Source organism: Helobdella robusta (genome assembly GCF_000326865.2).
Source record: "Helobdella robusta unplaced genomic scaffold HELROscaffold_13, whole genome shotgun sequence".
Classification (NCBI taxonomy): Eukaryota; Metazoa; Annelida; class Clitellata; order Rhynchobdellida; family Glossiphoniidae; genus Helobdella; species Helobdella robusta.
The window spans coordinates 3103594-3122530 of record NW_008703718.1 but is presented as its reverse complement, the minus strand read 5'-3'; the positions used below and the strand labels follow the sequence as shown (position 1 = coordinate 3122530).

At 32.1% G+C, this 18937-nt stretch overlaps 2 protein-coding genes across 2 annotated transcripts; both read left to right on the top strand.

Annotated features, from left to right (window-relative positions):
- Window positions 1-1975: 1975 nt before the first annotated feature.
- On the top strand, window positions 1976-5021 carry HELRODRAFT_168471 (hypothetical protein; the record flags this gene model as incomplete). Its single annotated transcript, XM_009014328.1, has 2 exons — window positions 1976-2075; window positions 2194-5021. 2 exons carry the CDS (start codon window positions 1976-1978, stop codon window positions 5019-5021), a joined length of 2928 nt encoding a protein of 975 aa, XP_009012576.1.
- Window positions 5022-14425: 9404 nt separating this feature from the next.
- On the top strand, window positions 14426-15437 carry HELRODRAFT_73882 (hypothetical protein; the record flags this gene model as incomplete). The annotated part of the gene is made up of 2 exons (XM_009014327.1): window positions 14426-14468; window positions 15121-15437. Coding segments are annotated over 2 exons (360 nt in total), but the record flags the coding sequence as incomplete, so codon positions are not given.
- Window positions 15438-18937: the final 3500 nt, after the last annotated feature.

Sequence of the window (18937 nt, the reverse complement as noted above, 5' to 3'; positions counted from 1 at the left end):
AGTGGGTTAATCAGAGTCAGTATGTGGCAAGAATTATATTAACATGACTAACAATAATTAATAATAATAAAAATAATAAGGGTGTTAATATCAAAACAATAACAACTTTATGTATTCTGCTTATTCTTTTAACAGTTATTATATTTAGTGACTTCAACGAGCGACTGACGTACATGAAGGAGTTTTTAAAAAATAAAGGTATATTTGGAAAGGTAAGATGAATTCAAATTAAAATTTCTTATTTGTTATTATTAATATCGTTTTATTTATTTATTATCATTTTTTTATTACTATTATCATTACTATTACACGTATTAACATGATCACGTGACAAAATGTTCAGTTCTCAACTTGTGTGCACATCATGTGATGAAATTTTTAAAGGCAGTTGAGTGAGAGATGAGTTATTCATAAATGTAAGATGTACATTATATATACAATTATTCACATATATAACAACTATATTATATATACTTACAACTATATATATATAAAACAACTATATATATATAAAACAACTATATATATATATATATATATATATATATATATATATATATATATAAACAAACGTTGGTCTATAAATACAAACAGCATGCTAGGAAAAGCTTTTTTAAACACTGATTTTATTTTAGGTTGCAGATATCTTATGACAAAAAATTTAATTTATACAACTTTAAATTGAATAGCATTGAGAAAGTTAGTCAAGGTTTGGTGTCTGTTCATTGCAATTTTTAAATTGTAATTGATTAGATAATATTCGATTAGATATAAATCTCTAGTAATTTTATATAAGCACGAGTTCTGCTATTTTGATTACCAATGAATTTTTATAGATGCATCTGTTGTTGACTCTTTCTATTCATACATTTTAATTTTTATATAAACGTAATTTTTAGTTTGTAAATTTCAAACAAAATCAATTTTTTTAAATGTGACACATAAAAAATTATTCAGCATGTTTTCAATGTGGCGATAAGAAATGTAACTCTAGAGTAATAGAGTTATACTTTGTAATATATTATGTATATATTATTTTTTATATATGCGTGTGTGCGTGCGTGCGTATAGCAAAATAAATTTTCATACGTATTATTAATTGAACGCTTCATCATTTCTTGTTATTGTATTTTTTTACTTTTATAGACGAAATGGATGTCAATTGTTGTCTATCATCGTATAAAAAATAGTATTAAAGTTTTTAACTAATTCGATTTTTCGCATTCTTCGTGAAATAAATTTTTTGTTTATTTATTTATTTTTTAGTTAAAGAAAGGTTATTTAGTTTTGTATTTCTATTTTTTATCGTCAGCTCATTCAAGCTTTTTTGTTCTCTTTTTTTCTCTTTTTATTAAAAATTAAAATAAAAAATTAGCTAAACTTTGATAGCAGGCAATGTTTACAACAAATTTTCAAAAACGAAATTTAAGCTTAATAATTTTTAATCTTGATAAATTTAAGAAATTTTTGTGGATGTTTCACTTTAATAATGCCTTATATTAAAAATTAAAATTAAATTAAAAAACATACTTAATTAAATATTAAATAAAATAGAAATAACCTTTTAGTTTTAAATTTAAAGATGAAAACTAAAACCTTTAGTTGATTAAATTTAAATAAATCCTGTTTTTATGTTTTTACTATTTATACACATTTGTGTTTTTTAATAGAAATAAAATTTTTATGTGCTAAACTATAAATATAAAGCAGCTATTATATTCCTAGCTTGTTCTTTAAAGTCTCGTTTTGTTTTATTTTTTTTTTTCATGGTTTTTAAGTTTTAACTTATCAACTTTTATTCACTTTCGAAATCAGGAAAATAAAGACAAAAGCAAGCTCATCATCCAGATCACTATTCTGATTTCTTTTAAAATTTTAAATGACATGATAAATAACTAATTAAATTGAAAATCTACAGGAAGGCTGTTTATAAAAATTTATTAATAAAATAATAAATCATTGTTAAGACAATATAATGAAACTTAGATTAATCATTGAAAAGTGCAACGTTGAAATTTCTAATGTAAAGTTAAAGGAGGGTTACATTCCTTCTATTTTTGAGTACACATGTGCAGGTTGGCAGCCCTCTTTATTATAAATAAATAATTTTATAGTTTTTTTTTACAACGTTGGCCTGTTTGAAAAGATTTAATAATCCAACATTTTTTAACAAATTTTAATTTGAATTATTAGGTGAAATAAAGAGTATCCAAGAGAAGCCGGCAGAGTTTTTGGAGCCAGCGATATGGTTCAAGATACTTTTAATGGATGTCCTGACCATAGATTGCAACATTCGAACTGTTTATTGGACCCCAGTAACACGTTTTGATAGTGTTGATGAAGATCCTGATAAAGTAGCCAATGCAGTTGCTGATGATGTCGATGAATTGAATACTGAGTCAGTTGTATTTGAGGACTTGTATGATGAATCTTTTAAGATGGATGATGAATGTGTGGACTATTTCAACTATCTGGATGAGGTTTATGATGTCCTGCCTTCAATGCTCATCATGTACAGGGATAAAAAAATGACAAAAGAGGAATTTTATAAAAGCCTTATCAAATTAATACACGTGAATGTTCTGCCGAATGTTAGGTTAGGTTTTGAGAACCTAGATTTGTTGAAGAAATGTTTCCACACTTACACAAACTACATGAAGCGGTGGAACAATCTCATTGGTAATAAAACTAGTCAGTTGTCAGAATTGAAAGCTACGAAATTTAGAGAGAGAAAAAAGTTTCTTCAACGTATAAATTCTACCAAGGATATTAAGATTTACGATAAATTATTAAACTTGCTTGAAGTTGAGTACAAGAAAGATCTGGAGAGAGCATCCTATGATTTTAAAAAGTTGCATGAGGATTATATGAGGTCTGTGTGTGATGCTGTGTGCAAAGACACCACCGCAAAATTGTCGAAAGCAGTTGAATCAAGGAAAGAAGAGATCATCAGTATGAATAATGTTTTGGACAACATTAGAAGATTGAAGAGTAGATCAAGTTTCTCTAAAATGTTATATCGTCTTAACTCACCTGCAAGAGATGATGAGACAATGCAAAACATGTACCTTACAATGAAAGAAGCTGAAGATATCTTGCAGAAGAAGATTTACACATTCATGGACAAAAAATTGATGCTTCTGACTGTCTATGAGAATATGAGGAATGTCATTCAGGAGTTGATGGAGGGCTACGAAAGTTATGGAGTTGATTTCGACAGGAAGAGTCGAATGAAATCAAATATATTGGCTGAAACGTCCACCAGTCTTCACTGGAAGTCTCTGCCTGAACTGGTCAACATCATCCTCTGTAATGCGCAACATGACATCACTAAGGATCATAATGCAGTAGTCGAAAAGGTGAGACATATTTTAATGGAAACATTGAAAAAGTTTAACTCCCAAAGCCAGTACAATTCCATTGTGCCTAAGTTGATGAACAAGCATGCTACAGTGGTTGAATCAGTGCTGAAGAAAGAATTGAATGAATGCACAAGTGATGTTGGCAACAGTTGCTGCAACATTGTCAAACATAATAGCAATGTTGACAACAGAGATCTGTACCATAATAATAATAATAATAATGAATCAAGTTCAGTCAGTTTGAATAAATATATATTTTCAGCAACTGCAGATGATTCTCTAACGGATAGTTATGAAACACTTCATCTCACAAGATCACCCAGCTTGAATAATTTGTTGCATTCACTTGACAGAGCCAAGATTTGTAGATGCAACTCTGTAACCTCATCTGGGAAATTTTCTGAAATAGGTGATAGAACAGAAAAGTTTAAGAGAAGCCTCATGAGTGTGCCTTCATTCAAAAGTTACCTAGAGGAAGAATTTGTGAAGAATGATGATTTCAGTTACCTCGTTGAAACCATCCAGCAAGTAAAACCCATGATTGCTGATCACTTCAAATCCATTTGCACTAAACTCACTGTGGAGATTGACAAATCTTATGATCATCAAAATTTCAGAAAAATTTGGGTGATATATGAAAATTATTTTTACGAGAACATATTGAGTTTGATATTAGAACTGTACAGGGCTCAATTTGCTTCAAAGACGGAAGTTCTAACAGACTGGATCTTTAAAATGACATTGAACGACCTGGACATGGCCGACACAAAAACTCTCCAACTCTTGCTTGTTCCTCAGAATGATTCATACGAAGCATTTTATTGTCAAAGCATACTTGCAGGCAGCAACTATGCTAACGTTTCCAACGTGGCAGATAGTCCTGCAGGCTCCACTGGTTCTCTCATCAATGCAATTATCGATGGCTTGACAACTGAGGAAGATGTATTTTACGACGATCATCAAGCAGATAGTTATGAAAAACATGTCAAAGCCAACGTGTGCAAGAAACTGAAGAATGTTGCGACGGCAGTTGATAAAGTGTTGAAGATCAAGATGAAAGCAAAAATAAGAAATAAGGACAGTGGTTTTGAATTATCTGGACAGATGAACAATGAAGAAGTCGACGACGACGACATTAACGCAGGCCTCACTCATCATAAAGTGAAACCGCAATGGGAGAACCAATTATCCAGCACATCTTTAAAACCGCTGACATTTGATATAGACAAATACATTTCAGAATCCAGTTCTCGAAGCATAAGAATGAAACCCATAGTTATGAACAGGTTCTTGAAGGCTTACTCACACCTTAAAATTGCATTGTCTGCATCGACACCTCTCGTGAAAACACATCATCTCTGCAGATGCTTGAAAGAGGTGAGCAATCAGATGATCAAACTCTACAGGGAAGTGTACCGCACAGATCTGATGGTCTGCAATGATGAACTGATGGATGGCCTCATCGTACTGATCTGCAACCTCGAGAACAAAGAAATCGTTTCAGACTTGTATGTTCAGTTGCAGTTGATGACCGACACGTTGGCCGATTTGTTTGAAGCTGGTGAGTATCGTTTCGCGCTCGTCATGTTCCAAGGAGTCTGTCAGTATTTGCAAGATAAGACCATGATGAAGAAGAATAGATTGAACTCAACATCTTAGGGCTGAAGTATTTAGTCGTTCATTCTTTAAATCAGGGTAATCGTGACCTGTTCATGTAACCATTCGTCACCTCTTTCCAATTCTATCTACGCTCCCTAATGTACGTGGAGTTTGTTTGTAAAACATACTTTTATTACGTTTCTTATTTATTTATTTATTTGTTTGTTTCTACTTCACTGACTGTTTCATATATGATACAACATGCCTCACATATGCACATATAGTCTTTACTTACTACGTGTAAAAACTTTTTACTGTGATGTAATTACGTCATTTTGTGTATATCCTGATTAAAAAACTGACCTTCAAAATAGGCAATTTTAATATTAATTTTATTAAAATTATTTATTAAAAGTTAATCTATATTAAGAAAGATTATGTGCATTTGACGAACATTTTAAATATTTTTTACTTTGGTTTCATATAATGATGATGACGACGGTGATATTTGCATGTGTGCCTGCGCATCGATGTTTGCATATATGCATGTATGTTTATATAGGTGCATGTATGTGCGTCTATGCGTGTATATATGCAGGTATGTATGCTTGTATATGTGTGTATGTTTGCTACATCCATGTGTGTGTGTTTGTGTGCCCGTGTGTGTGTGTGTGTGTGCCTGTCACGTATCAATTGATTTTCCTCTGTACTCCATTCAATGTGTTTCAATGAGTTTGATAGTTGTATACATTGTTATATATTAACCGTCTTTACCTACAAGTTTTCTAGTTGAATAATTATGTTCTATTTTTCATATTAAGACTTTAAGTTTAGTGTTTAGTCATTCAATTTTTCTCAATCATTTATTCATTTCTTTCATTCATTCATTTAAACGCACACTTATATATGTATATGTATTTATTTATTTATTAATTAGTTGTTCTATTTTCCATCTTCCTTGTAGTTTCATTTCATTTTGCTTTTTTTCCAATAATAATATGTAAATTAAGAGATTTAGGGATTGATATTTTCATTTTAAAATTCATTTAACAACTACATCAATATAATAAATCACAACTACATTACTCATTTTTATATTGTATACAATTTCGTGAGTGTTGTTAGCTTACAGCTACTAAGATTCTATTCAAAATTATATCTCTATATATGAAAAAATGGTTCACAGTTTTTAATGAAGCGCTGAGTGTCATGTTATAGTCAGTAATCTAACACTAAGTAACAGGGGATGATGATATAAGAAATACTAATATATGAGATACTCGTTAAAGGTAATGAATAGGTAATGGATTTTTATAATTACTCTAATTAAGCGAGATGCCAGTTGGTTGCGTTACGTTGTAATTACTCTAGTTTCTCATTTGTCATTTTAATTGTCCACTTAAATGGATTTTTTTATATTTTTCTGTTTAATTATTATCATTTATCCGCACTCTTATCTCTCACTTTCTCTCTTTTTCTCTCTCTCTCTCTCTCTCTCTCACTTTCTCTCTCTAATTGCTACTAAATCTGCAATGCAGTTGTTCTTGCTCTTTTTTATCTATTTTAAAAAACATCTAATGTTTTTCATAACTGTTTATTACAAGGTGTATTAGAAGTATTCTTTCTCAAAAATATGTTTGTATGTATTTTTCTTTGTCCGTGCGTGTGTGTGCGCGCGCGCGCGCGTGTGTGTACGTGTGTTTGTCTCTGTGAAATGACCTCATATGAATAAATGTAGGCGTTTGGTTTATTTAACATAGAGGGCGATAGGTAGGCGTTCGTTTGTTTACAACCTGTGCTAATTGGCATTTGCATATTTCTAATGATGGGTTATAATAGTTTGTTTGCTGGTGTCAATTTATGTAACATACTCTTTTTGTTCTTCGTAAGGCATCTCTTCATTTTATTTTCATTATTTCTATAGAGATTTGTAACATTTTAATCTATGCAGTGCTACACCATGTTTTATTATTATTTTATTACAGTTTTTAGTAAAATAATTGATGTTTTCGCAGCTCATTGCTTTCACAGTTTTACAATTATACTTGTGTGTGTTTGTGCGAACTACGATATTTCACGAAAGACAAGGCTAGCAAATGGCACAGGTAGTTGGTTGTATTAATAAACATCGGTAATTACGTTGCATCGTTTTGCATTCGGTTTTAATTGATGATATCCTCTACAATTTTCATCTTTTCTGGCTTTTTCTTCTTTCATCATGGTAAATTATGAATGAGTAAAACATTTTATTGTCGTCAATTGATTAAATGTTAGATTAATTAATTAATATTAATTAATTGGGTGTTTATTTAGCTCAATGCTTAATTAATTGTTAATTAAATTTTATATTGGGTTATTTTTTCATAACAAAATTAATATTCCGTAATTGGGGTTGAATTTAATTTTGGTTTGCCGTTAAGTTTCTGAGTTCTAAAACAATAAGAGTTTTTATGATTTTTGATATTTCACTTTACTATAATACTATATAATTATGTCGATTTGATTTAATCAAATGAGTGAACACGTGATGAATTTTGTTAAAAAAACTCCCCTAATATGTTCTTAATTGCCCTATGCTTAGCTGGTGATGATGTGATGCACTGTGTATGTTTGCCATGTCAGGTCTGTTTACGACGTTTTTTTACGTTACCGTTTTATGATTCATTGTTTCTCCGTAGCTTGTTTGGTAGAGAGGTTTAATTAATCTGTGTATATTAAGTCATAACTCTCTCTCTCCCTGTGTGGTGTGTGTGTGTTTGCTATGTTTTTTCATGTTCATTATTTATTAATTCATTCAGACCTTTATTTAAATTGTTACCTTTACCTTAAGTGTGTTTATCAACATGACTACTAACTTATCAAGTTTGTATTAATATGACCTGAGTAAAATATAATATATTATCTACATTAACGATTAATTGTAATATAAATTATTTGTTAGTTTGCAACGAACATCGTCGTGTTTTGGTCTGTTAAATTCATTTGTATAATGTAATTGATTTTTTACAACATTTTTTGACTGATAAGTGAATGATTTATCAAATTCAGTGCCTTGTTTGATCGTACAATTTGATAAAATTATTCATTTGTATATTTTTATAAGTAAATTTTTTGTTGTAATTTTTTTGGACTCTGGCCATTTTGAATTTTTATATTAAAACGCTAGCACTTATTTTTGATATTACTCATATAGCAAATAATTTGTGCGGAAAATATTTTTTAAAGCAACTTTCGCCTTCTTAATTAAATTTTTTAATATTCATATTATGTTTCGAGACAAACAAATTGGAATAATATTAAAATATGAAAGGACATAGAAAAGTTGTTTAATTATATAATGAAATCCATAGATGTTTCTTGATTAATTTATAAAACGTGCAACAAATTATAAAATAAGAGTTAATAAAATTGATGGCTCATTTCGACTCGATGATTGTAATAAAAATCTATGTTGATCGTAAATCTGCCAACAGCCATCTTGAATTCTTTTACAGTTTCAACTTCGACAATAGCTGGGGCATGTTTGTTTCATGGAGGCACTGTTCGAGGAATATTTTTTTGCGTTCGCATTAGATGCACTGACAAGAAGTTTGTATTGATGTCCTCTGGTTTGTGAATCCACATGGGTTTTCATTAATGGGAAAAATTTATTCTCGCTAACTAAAATTTTGAAAATTTTACTTAGGTTTCTGCGCAATAGTTGATATAATGATTTGAGCATGCGTTATATTGTTAATTATGCTGGTAGTTTTTTAATAGGTTCATGTACTACACAAACTCCTGAGCACGAATATGAATAATTTGGTAATGGGAATTCCGACATTTTTGATAAATAGTATCTTGAATCGACCGAATGGATATCATTATGTGTTTCTGAACTCGCACTGCACAGAATCTTTTGGAATGTGGCACTGATATAGTGAATTAAGCTAGTAGTTTTTTACTAGATTCATATACATGGATATATATATATATGTATAATACCTTATAGTATATATATATATAGTTGGGTAGTTCTATAAAAGTCGCTATACAAGTTTTCTTATAATAATATATATAATACCTTATAGTGTATATAATATAGTATCTTCTCAGAGCATGAAAATGTATAATTTAATAATGAAAATCTCGACATATTTGTTTTTATAGTATCTTGAATCGACTGAACACAGTATAGCTCAATTTATTTTCTCAGTTCCGCGTTGATTTAGTTAATTAGGCTAGTAGTTTTTTACTAGATTTAGGTTCATGTAATGCTAAATATCCTGAGAATGAAAATGTATAATTTGGTAATAAAAATCCAAATATTTTTCTATATAATAACATAAATCTACCGAAAAGTTGTCATTATGTGACATTGAACACGCACTACATTTTGATTATTTTTTTAATTTTGTGCTGATATATTGAATTAAGCTTGTAGTTTTAATAAATATAAATAGAACATAATCTTCTAAACATAAAAATGTTTAACTTGATAATGGAAATCCCTACGTTTGTGAAATATAGTACCTTGGATCGACCGAATAGTTATCGTTATTTAACAAGAACACACAATGTAATTCAACTTTTTTAATATAGTATTGAATTGGCATAGTAAATTGAGCTGGTAATTTTACATCAGAACATAATCTCCTGGGCACGAAAATGTTTAATGTGATCGTGGAGACCCTGTTAAGTTAACAACTTCGCTTTGGGGATCATATTTGCACAAACATAATTTCTTCCGGTGCCCCGAATAATGGAAATTTAGAAAAGTTTAAAGAAATCTTGCTTGTTTATTTTCTTTGATATAATTTTGAGCAACATTTTGTGGTTTATTGTAATAAAAAATCGAAGTTCGAGGTTTTCTCGATGAAAGTTAGGCCATGAGTTGCAAATTAAATTCCATTCATGGGGAAATTTTTCAAAAAAAATTAGTTTAATAAATTCCGAATTACCGAATTTAGTATCGACCTCTGTTTTTACGGCTTGTTCCGCCCATATTAAACATCCGGTCATTAACTAACGCCACCATATTCGTTGAACGAGAAGCTCGTTGTCCCCACGACGCAGAAGCAAAGCTGAAAATTTAGTTAGATTCCGTCAGGAAAGTAATCCGGCTCTTCATTTACTTACAACGTATACAAGTATGTATGTTGTAGGTTCTGCATTAGAATCTTTTTAAAATGTTTCCTATAAGTTAAAAAAAAACTAGCATTTTATTCACTTATTTTATTCACTTATTTTATTCACTTATTATAAAATAAATGAATCAGGCTTTTGTCATGTCACTCACATGCTTGTGTTTGTTTATCAACATTTTTGTAATAAAACTCAAGATGCTGCTTTGTTTGAATTTTCATAGGAAATGTCAAACTATGTGTTAGAATGGCCTGGCTTGGGAAGTGTTCCGTTTGTAATCATTGATCCTGCCACCAAAATGATGTTCAACAATGACAAACCATTGCCGGTCGATCAGCAAAGTTTAGATGTATTTGAAAATAAATATGTCAAACTATCATCTATATTAGATTTGATATCAGAGCACGTTCAACAAGAAGCTCAATGGATGTTAAAAGAATTACTTGATCGATTTAATGTTCAGAAATTAGTTACATCATCAACATCTCAAAATTCTACAACCTATGTACCAATTACTACACTGCTTGCACTGATTATGGTCTGGCCGTGTTGTAAAGTTTTTCAATCGGTCACAAAATCAGTTTATAATTATTTGAATGCATTTTCCGACTCCATCTGTCTCGAGTGTGGATGGGCACAGAGGGAATGCCATTGCAACAAACAAAAAAATAGTTTATTTCCATCTGTTCTAGTTGGCTATGGAATAAAGAAAATTGAGAGAGGTAGTCAGACAATAGAAAATAAGCAGACGTCAAATACAAATAATGTACACAGCAATGTTAATGTTTCTTCCAAACAACAACAGCCACAAAATATTTCATCAAATTTTGCATATCTGCTACCACAGTCAGTTGTCTTACCACCTCCCATTAATTGGCATATCGTTCAACCTCCACTGATGACACAGCAGTCTGTAACTTTTCTACCAAATGATGTTTGGAACAATAGATTAAATCAAAATCATTTAAATGAGTCTTTGCAACCACTAATGCTACAAAATATTGCAACTGCAACACCTGGCCTCATTAATACACACAACAATTCCATGTTTTATCCTTCCATGTTACCTTCCAGCAACATACAATCAAACATGCCTGTAGTTAATAATTCTAATATAGCTGAACCTAGCACTGAAGAAAAGTCAGATGCAACAAAATTGATAAATCATGTCAGACCACTCTGCAATATAAGCAATCGAAGTGCTTCAACACCTTCACCTCCGCCGTCCATTAGTAGAAATAATTCATTTGCTGTCAACACGTCCAAACATGGTTTTAGTCACAAACAGTCTACATTCAAAAAAAGAAAAATTGATTGTGTTGATGGTGAATTTGCCAAATCTTCAAAACTGATGAATAAAAATAAAAGGTTGAAAATTGACAGAAAGGATAGGTTAGATGCTCTGAATTATTTAAATACAATAAAAATTGACTCAAAATCTAATAAGAGTGATAGCGCACCACCGTTTCGGCCAAAACCATTTAGAATTGAAGCAGAAAAAAATGACAAAGATTCCAATAAAAAGACTGTAAAGTTATGGAAACTAATTGAAGATTATTGCATAAACAATGATGATGAATTTTTTGACTTTGATGAAAATTTACTATCTAATGATAACTCAAGTAAATCTAAAAATAATCATAAACCACTTGAAAATGATGAGGAGGAGGAAGAGGATGAATGTCATCTCAAAATTGATGAGACCGGAGATTCGCGTGGTTGTGAAATGACAAAGAAAGGTGGCAAGATGGGGAAGAATTGTAAAGCTTCAAATGTAAAAAAAATATATGCCATGTTCCAATATATCCCAACAGGAGAGCACATATTCAGGTAGATGGTTCAATCTTTCTTTTTCATTCCAATATATATCTCTGTGTTGTTAATTCCATAATTTTTATTTAAAAATTGAATGATAAATTTACTTGAGATCTTCAAACCACAAATGTTTTTTTAAAAATATGCTTCAAATAGCTGAAGATGTGAACTATGCTCTATAGAGTCTGTGCCAGTTGATTATAGAAATCTAAAAAAGCTTAATTAGCTTCATACTGTAATTAGTGCTCCAATTTAATTGCCTTAATAATAAGCTAGAAAATATGTTTGAAGCAGAATTTAAATTACATGACAACATTTATGATTCTTGGCATTTATTTATTCAATGATTTATAATAACTTGCTAATGAATGATAGGTGCACAGTATCAAAATGTGGCCAGTGTTTTGATACTGAGAGGTCAGCAATTCTACATTGCTATGCACATGTCAGCAATGAACATCAAACAACTAGATCACATCCTCTCAACAATGATGACCCAATGAAGAATCGTCATGACAACAATGTTGCAAACACAAACAATCGTCTTGGAGAAAACGTGACAGCTTCTAGTATTTCAAGTGGCGGTGTTAATGAACAGTCAGCATCAAACATCAACAACAGTCATTATTATTGCCACAAATGTGATTTTAAAGTTCCATTCTTCCACTGGTTTGATCTACTAAGACATTTCCGAATGAAACATGGACTTAGGCTATCTGACAAATGTAACTCATGTAAATATTGTGGTTTGAGTTTTGATTGCTACGACCAGCTGATGTTACACATGGAGTTTCATTACAGCAATAGATACAAATGCATACACTGTGGTATTCTTCTTCTTACTTGGAAGCAGGTTTCACTTTTGAAATTTTACGAGACTATTTTATTAGGCTCACAATTGCTTTCTTATGTGATGCTGGTGCTGTATTGGGAGATTAAGCTTATAACAAACCACATTCTGTTCATTTGTGACATATTTTCAAATGCACAACTAGTTTTTTATATATCATTCCAAAAATATGTTTTTTTTTTGTAAAATTCATCTTTAAACAGTATGAGACATTTTGGAAAATTATAATTTTGTAAGTAGTGGAATTGAATTCATTAAAATACTTTTTTTATTGTTGCATCAAATGACATGTGCCCTTTCTTCATTGAAAATCAGTGTTGATTTTGATGATTGCTCATTGCTTTGTGACATTTTTCAAGGTTCAAAGACATCTTGAAATGTGTGTCAATCGCTCAAAAAGATCGTCATCATCTGTTAATCTTGGCTGTCCGTATTGCACATTTGTTTTTCATAAGAAAAATATCAGGTTAAACTTTTCTGCAAGCAATTTGAAGTTTTAGATAAAAAAAATTTTTAGCAGTGTTATTTTGGTTTTTATTTTTCTGCTGTAATTTTGCATTCCTGTTTCTAAAAATCTCCTAAAGGTACTACTCACTTACAAGCAATTGCGTTCATTTATGATTCCTCACAAAGTTTTTAATATTGCTATATTTTTTACTATTCACCAATGTAATAATATTTAGCGTGTCATGTCATAGTATTTATATTTAATTTATTTTGATGTATTGTTTCCTGGGTATGTTTTGAAAGAAAGAAAACATTCATTGAAGTAACTGTGAATAGTAAGGAAGTAGATGTAGTTGAAGTCTTGGATAAACCATTTCGGCATTGATCAAAGTTCAATTTTATGACTCATTTTAGTGGCTGTCTTGTGCTCTAGCTAGGAATAATGGATATTTAATTAAGAAGACTCGCATGAACTGTATTAATATATGATCTACTAAAACATACCTGAATGAAATATGGACTTAGGCTTCCTGACAACTACGCCAGTTAATTAGTAAATTTCATTAATTATCAGAAAAGGCTGACTTTATGTACGGTGCGATTCTGCCATATTAAAAAATTATTCTGAAAATTAGGTAAAAAATTAATTGGACTAGTCAGAGAGGAGCATGAGTTGAGTTGAAACTAATCTTGCTAGAGCTAAGAAGGGTTTCAATCTGACCAGATAGAATTGCCTGTTCTTATATAACAAAAGTTTCTAAAATCACACTTAAAATACTTATACAGTCTGTTAGAGACATTCAAACATTCTGGCTTTTTAGAAATTATGGTAACAGTAAACTTACTTTAATTTACTGTATATATGTCATATTATTATTATTCACGTGCTTAAACAACTTATTTTTTAATTGCCCATAGGAATCTGCATACCCTGTCGCACAGTGATGTTGGGCTGTCTTGTGCAATATGTGAAAATGATGTGGCATGGGCTGATTGGAAGTCGCTGAGGAAGCACTATCAACAAAAACATTCTAAAGTTCTACTTGAAAAAATAACACCACACAGGTTCATTTGCTTACCTATCTCACTTTCTCTTAAATACTTTTACTTTTTTTTGTGGCAGAAATTTTTTAAAAGATAATTTTTTATTATGATGGCAAATTAAAACAGCTTTTTGATTAATTATAATCTACAATTTGATTGATTCAGACGGGATCTGCCAATAAAACAAAAACCGCCAAAGTGCAAGATATGTAATGTAGAGTTTAAAAGTTTTGACCTCTATTCAAACCACATGCATAGGGCACACGACTTTGTGCCTTACACTCTTGTAGAATGCAAGCAGTGTGAGAGGCTGTTTAGGACAGAGAAATCATATGAGTGGCACGTGAAACATGTGCATGTACAGGAAATTTCATGTGAGAAATGCTCTTATGTTACAACTTCCAAGTCACTTCTCAAGTTGGTTCCTTAGTTTCTCTATTTGATCACCCAAAAATCATGACTACAATTTGTTGATAAGCATTATTTTGTGAACACAGTGATAATGGCAAGAATATTGAATTTAGCAGCTTTTTAGCATTGTTTTTTTTACTTCGGTTTATATAAAAGAGCTTTGACTAATATTGTAGCAAGTAAAAGAAGAGGCAACTGTAACATTATGTTACTTTATCTTCATATATTGCAAGGCATATTTAAAATTTTAGATTCTTTTAGCATTTGAACTGTGTTTGTTATTTTATGTTATCATTTGTATTTAAATTTTTTTTGGTCTAGAAACTCCTAAAAAATTGATATTACTGCTGTTATTATATTAAGGAATTTTATAAGTTTCCGCAATTTAGTAAGATTTGTATGTATTGTTGTGGCATCGTGAATAAAGAATGGAAATTCATCTGTTCTGACCAGTAGCCTGAATGACAGCCATTATAAATTACTTATGCAGATTGCATATGACCCAGAAGCATGGTGATAAACAGCACACATGCAGTGAGTGTGAAAAAAGTTTCACATACTTTCAACAATTGCGAGTGCACATGGCACACCATGCCAGGAAGTCCATATTTGCATGTCAAGATTGCGACATGGAGTTTAACAGGAATTCAGATCTTCGTGCTCACCAACAACAGGAGCACTTGGAAAGTTACGAAAAGGCACCTGAGAACTGTCCTGAATGTGAATTCAGATGCTTCTCTAGGTTTCTTTCACTCTCAAATTTTTTTTTATCCATCATTTTTTAAATATAAAATTGCTGATAATATTTATTTATTCATCTTCATTACTTTTGCAACAGGCAAACTTTGAATGTTCACATAAGAAAGAACCATCAGGATACTATGCGTAGTAATTCTATTGATGAATCTGAAGACTCCATGCCAGGCACGAGATCTTCATTTGAAAGCCATCAGAGCAACCACAGAGCTCCGACACCTCCCAACGTATCACAGCCAGCTCAGTCGGCTGATTCTAAAGATGTTTCAAGTAAAAAGTCGTCGCTCAGTGCAGCTCTTGATATTACCTCTGTATCCAAGAGAGGTCGCAAGAGAAAGATGAGTTCAAAGCTCGAATGGGAAACAATGGAGAGTGAGTACAGTGGAGATGAGAGGAAGGAGAAGAAGAAGGTTGAAAAGGTGCAGAAAGATGTCGATGATAAAATGAGGAAACTTCGAAAATCAACCTGTGCAAGGACAAGAAATTTTAATGATCACAAAGCAGATAAAAATTCATCCAAGTTCGATGGCGGATTCACATTCAATCACGAGAGAAGTCTGACATTGGATAATATGTCGGTGGATGATTTGAAAGCGGTTTCTTCACCATCTACAGCATCTGTTAATGATGAGGGGTCGGGATTGGTACCGGCAGATGCTCTCAACTACTATCCATACCTCGATCATTCTTATTTCAAGTTTGATACAACTACAGTAGGTTTAGATAATCAGCTGTCATCTTCATCGTCTACAACGGTCGTTGCAAAATTTGCTTCTTCGAGTGATACAAAGTTGAGACCTTCCAACTCATCAAACGTTGTTAATTCTGAATCATGCAATCAAATATCGCAGGCTTCTGGTATGACGAACTTTTCGTATCGAACGACAAGAAGGCAAGTGGCACTAGCATCTTCAAATGATGCAACTCGACTGTCAAATTGTTACTCGCCTCCTGATATTGTATCCTCTATTGTTCCTGTTCAATCTCTGAAGGTCACTGATCAGCCTGCTGATCTGACCAGTGAAATGATTGATGTGGACTTCACAGCTGAGAGTGAGATGATCAAAAGCGCAGGAGGTCACTGTCTTATTAAGGATGTCCTGAAATCATCTTTTCCTATTCAGTCTGCAAGTCGTTGTCTCACGTTTGATGATAATGAATGTGATGAATATGGCTTTGTTGATGAAATGCCATGTACATTAATTGATCTAAATGGTATTGGTCTCTGTGATGATGACCTCAACATGTTCAAGGGTGGAATTGTTATTGAAAAAGAAGAATCTGCGGACAGAAGTTCCATCTTGCAAAAGTTGAACTCCTACTTCCCTGCCAAAGAATATGACAACTGGGCAATCCTAGCATCTGCTCCTGATATTTCATTTTCTTCAAACAATAGCTTTGTCGACACCTCCCACCTTGCCAACACATCATCACATGACATCTCCATTGTAACGCAATGTATATCTACGCCCAAGTCCAACTCATCTCGTTTTGTCGGGTTGAACGACTGCACTCCAGGAAAGATGGGGCGATCGAGTAGGCTCCAGTTGACTACCAGGTTCACTGAAAATCACGTTGAAAGTTTAGTTGGCACTGCAATGCTGAACAATCATTCTGAGGAAAGAGATGAACATGATGGGATGGATGTGTCTAATGCTAATGACGATTCTTCAAACCACTGCCCTGATCTAGATGATGTTGATACTTCGGGGCTCCTCTCCATTTCTGGATCTGGATCCAACAACAGTCTAGATTTTTATTTGAATTAAAAAGCCACTTTCTTTCATTCTCGGTCAAACTTTTCTTTTTTGTACAAAACGTGTACAATGATGTTATTATGTTCTATCGTTGTTTGTTTCCATTTGTTGAATGATAATTAAATAAATCGATGAACATTTTGTTCGAAACGCAGTTTTTCATTATACCATTCATTGTTAAGAACGATGTACATAACTGAACTGTCTGTTGGATATTGTGGTCTTTAGTGTATGTCAAGTCGGCTCTTTAATTAATTTAATTGAATAATAAATTGCTCTTTTCAGATGGTTATGTATCATTTTGTTAGCTTATTGCGCACGTTTGACCTGTCTGACTGGCTAGCTGGTTAAATTTCGCGATATTTTATATCATATTAATTTTCTAACTTGATCCTAACAATTTTTAAATCGCAAGTTTAGTTAGCATTTACCATAGGTTTGTTTGTGTTGCATCTTTCATATTTCGCGGATAGAATGGTGGTCGTCATACTAACAGCCGTTATAAGCGTATTTGACGTGTTCTTATGTATTGTAATAAATGACTGGTTCTCTCCAATCGTAATTTTTGTCCTTTAAATTAAAGTGTGATGGGATATTTGAATGAATTTTTAATGAATATGAGTATACGCAAAGTTGTTCTGTGTTTGTTTATCCTAAAGGTTTAAACGGAAAACGAATTTGCTCGCAATCCTATTTCAGTTAATTTTAGATTAATTTTTCTTAAATTTGAAATATTCAAAATAGGTCAGGGTCACCAAATTTAGTTGCGCGTTTTTGCAGCATGTGCGGCTTAGTTTGTGTCGACATGTAATGTGCGTGCGTGTGTGTTCTCGTTGAACGTCTAAAACATTGGCAAGCGATTAACATGCAACATGCATCCGGGCCATATTTTATCACGGAAAAAAACAATCAATTATTTTTTTATCGGATCCTAGCTTGCTTATTTATACCCATGCATGCACCGATCATGTACCAAACTTTTAAGAGTATGATGCTGCTTGTATTACATTTACAGTGGTGTGTAACAGATCTCGTCTGAGCTATGTGCGTTACTTTAATATAGTAGTACATCAAATACATACAAAAATGACTAGTGTAAAATTGTAACAACGGCTTAATGGGTATCTGATGTTCGCATGTTATTCATTCTGGTGTGACTGAATTGTGATTGTTCGTGTTGCAGGATTGTTCATGCTGCAGACGCAGTTGATACGGTAACTGCTGGAATGAAATGATTGTCTTAACTTTCAATTATTCAGTGGGCTGTTTCCACGCATGTCTCATGAATATCATCCAACAAATTTGATAATCCGTGGTTCGTACATGGTGCAGTTGAGAGTTGTGACATGGCGTGACATATCGACGTCTTGTATTATCATATTGTATTATTGTAATAATACTTGAACGACGTCATCTGTGTCGTGACGTTGTACGTACCTACTGGACGCTAGATACTGTGTGAACTGCAATTAAGATTCGATTACTGCGCAGGTTAATACAACATGACTGATAATAATCAAACATTTTTTGATGTACACCTTCTATTCGTCAGTGAAGTGGAACAAGGTAGCAAATAATATCAATGAAGACGTGTGTTAATGTCAATATTAATAATGCTCTTGTAATTGAAGCCCTGCTCCTCGTGTGAATCTCCTGTGATTTGACAGAAAAAATCTATAGTTTCAAAAATGTACTGAGTTAATTAACTGTCTTTTAGTATTAAAACGCAATTGAATTGTTAATAATAAAATTCTTAAATAGTAAACGCGAAA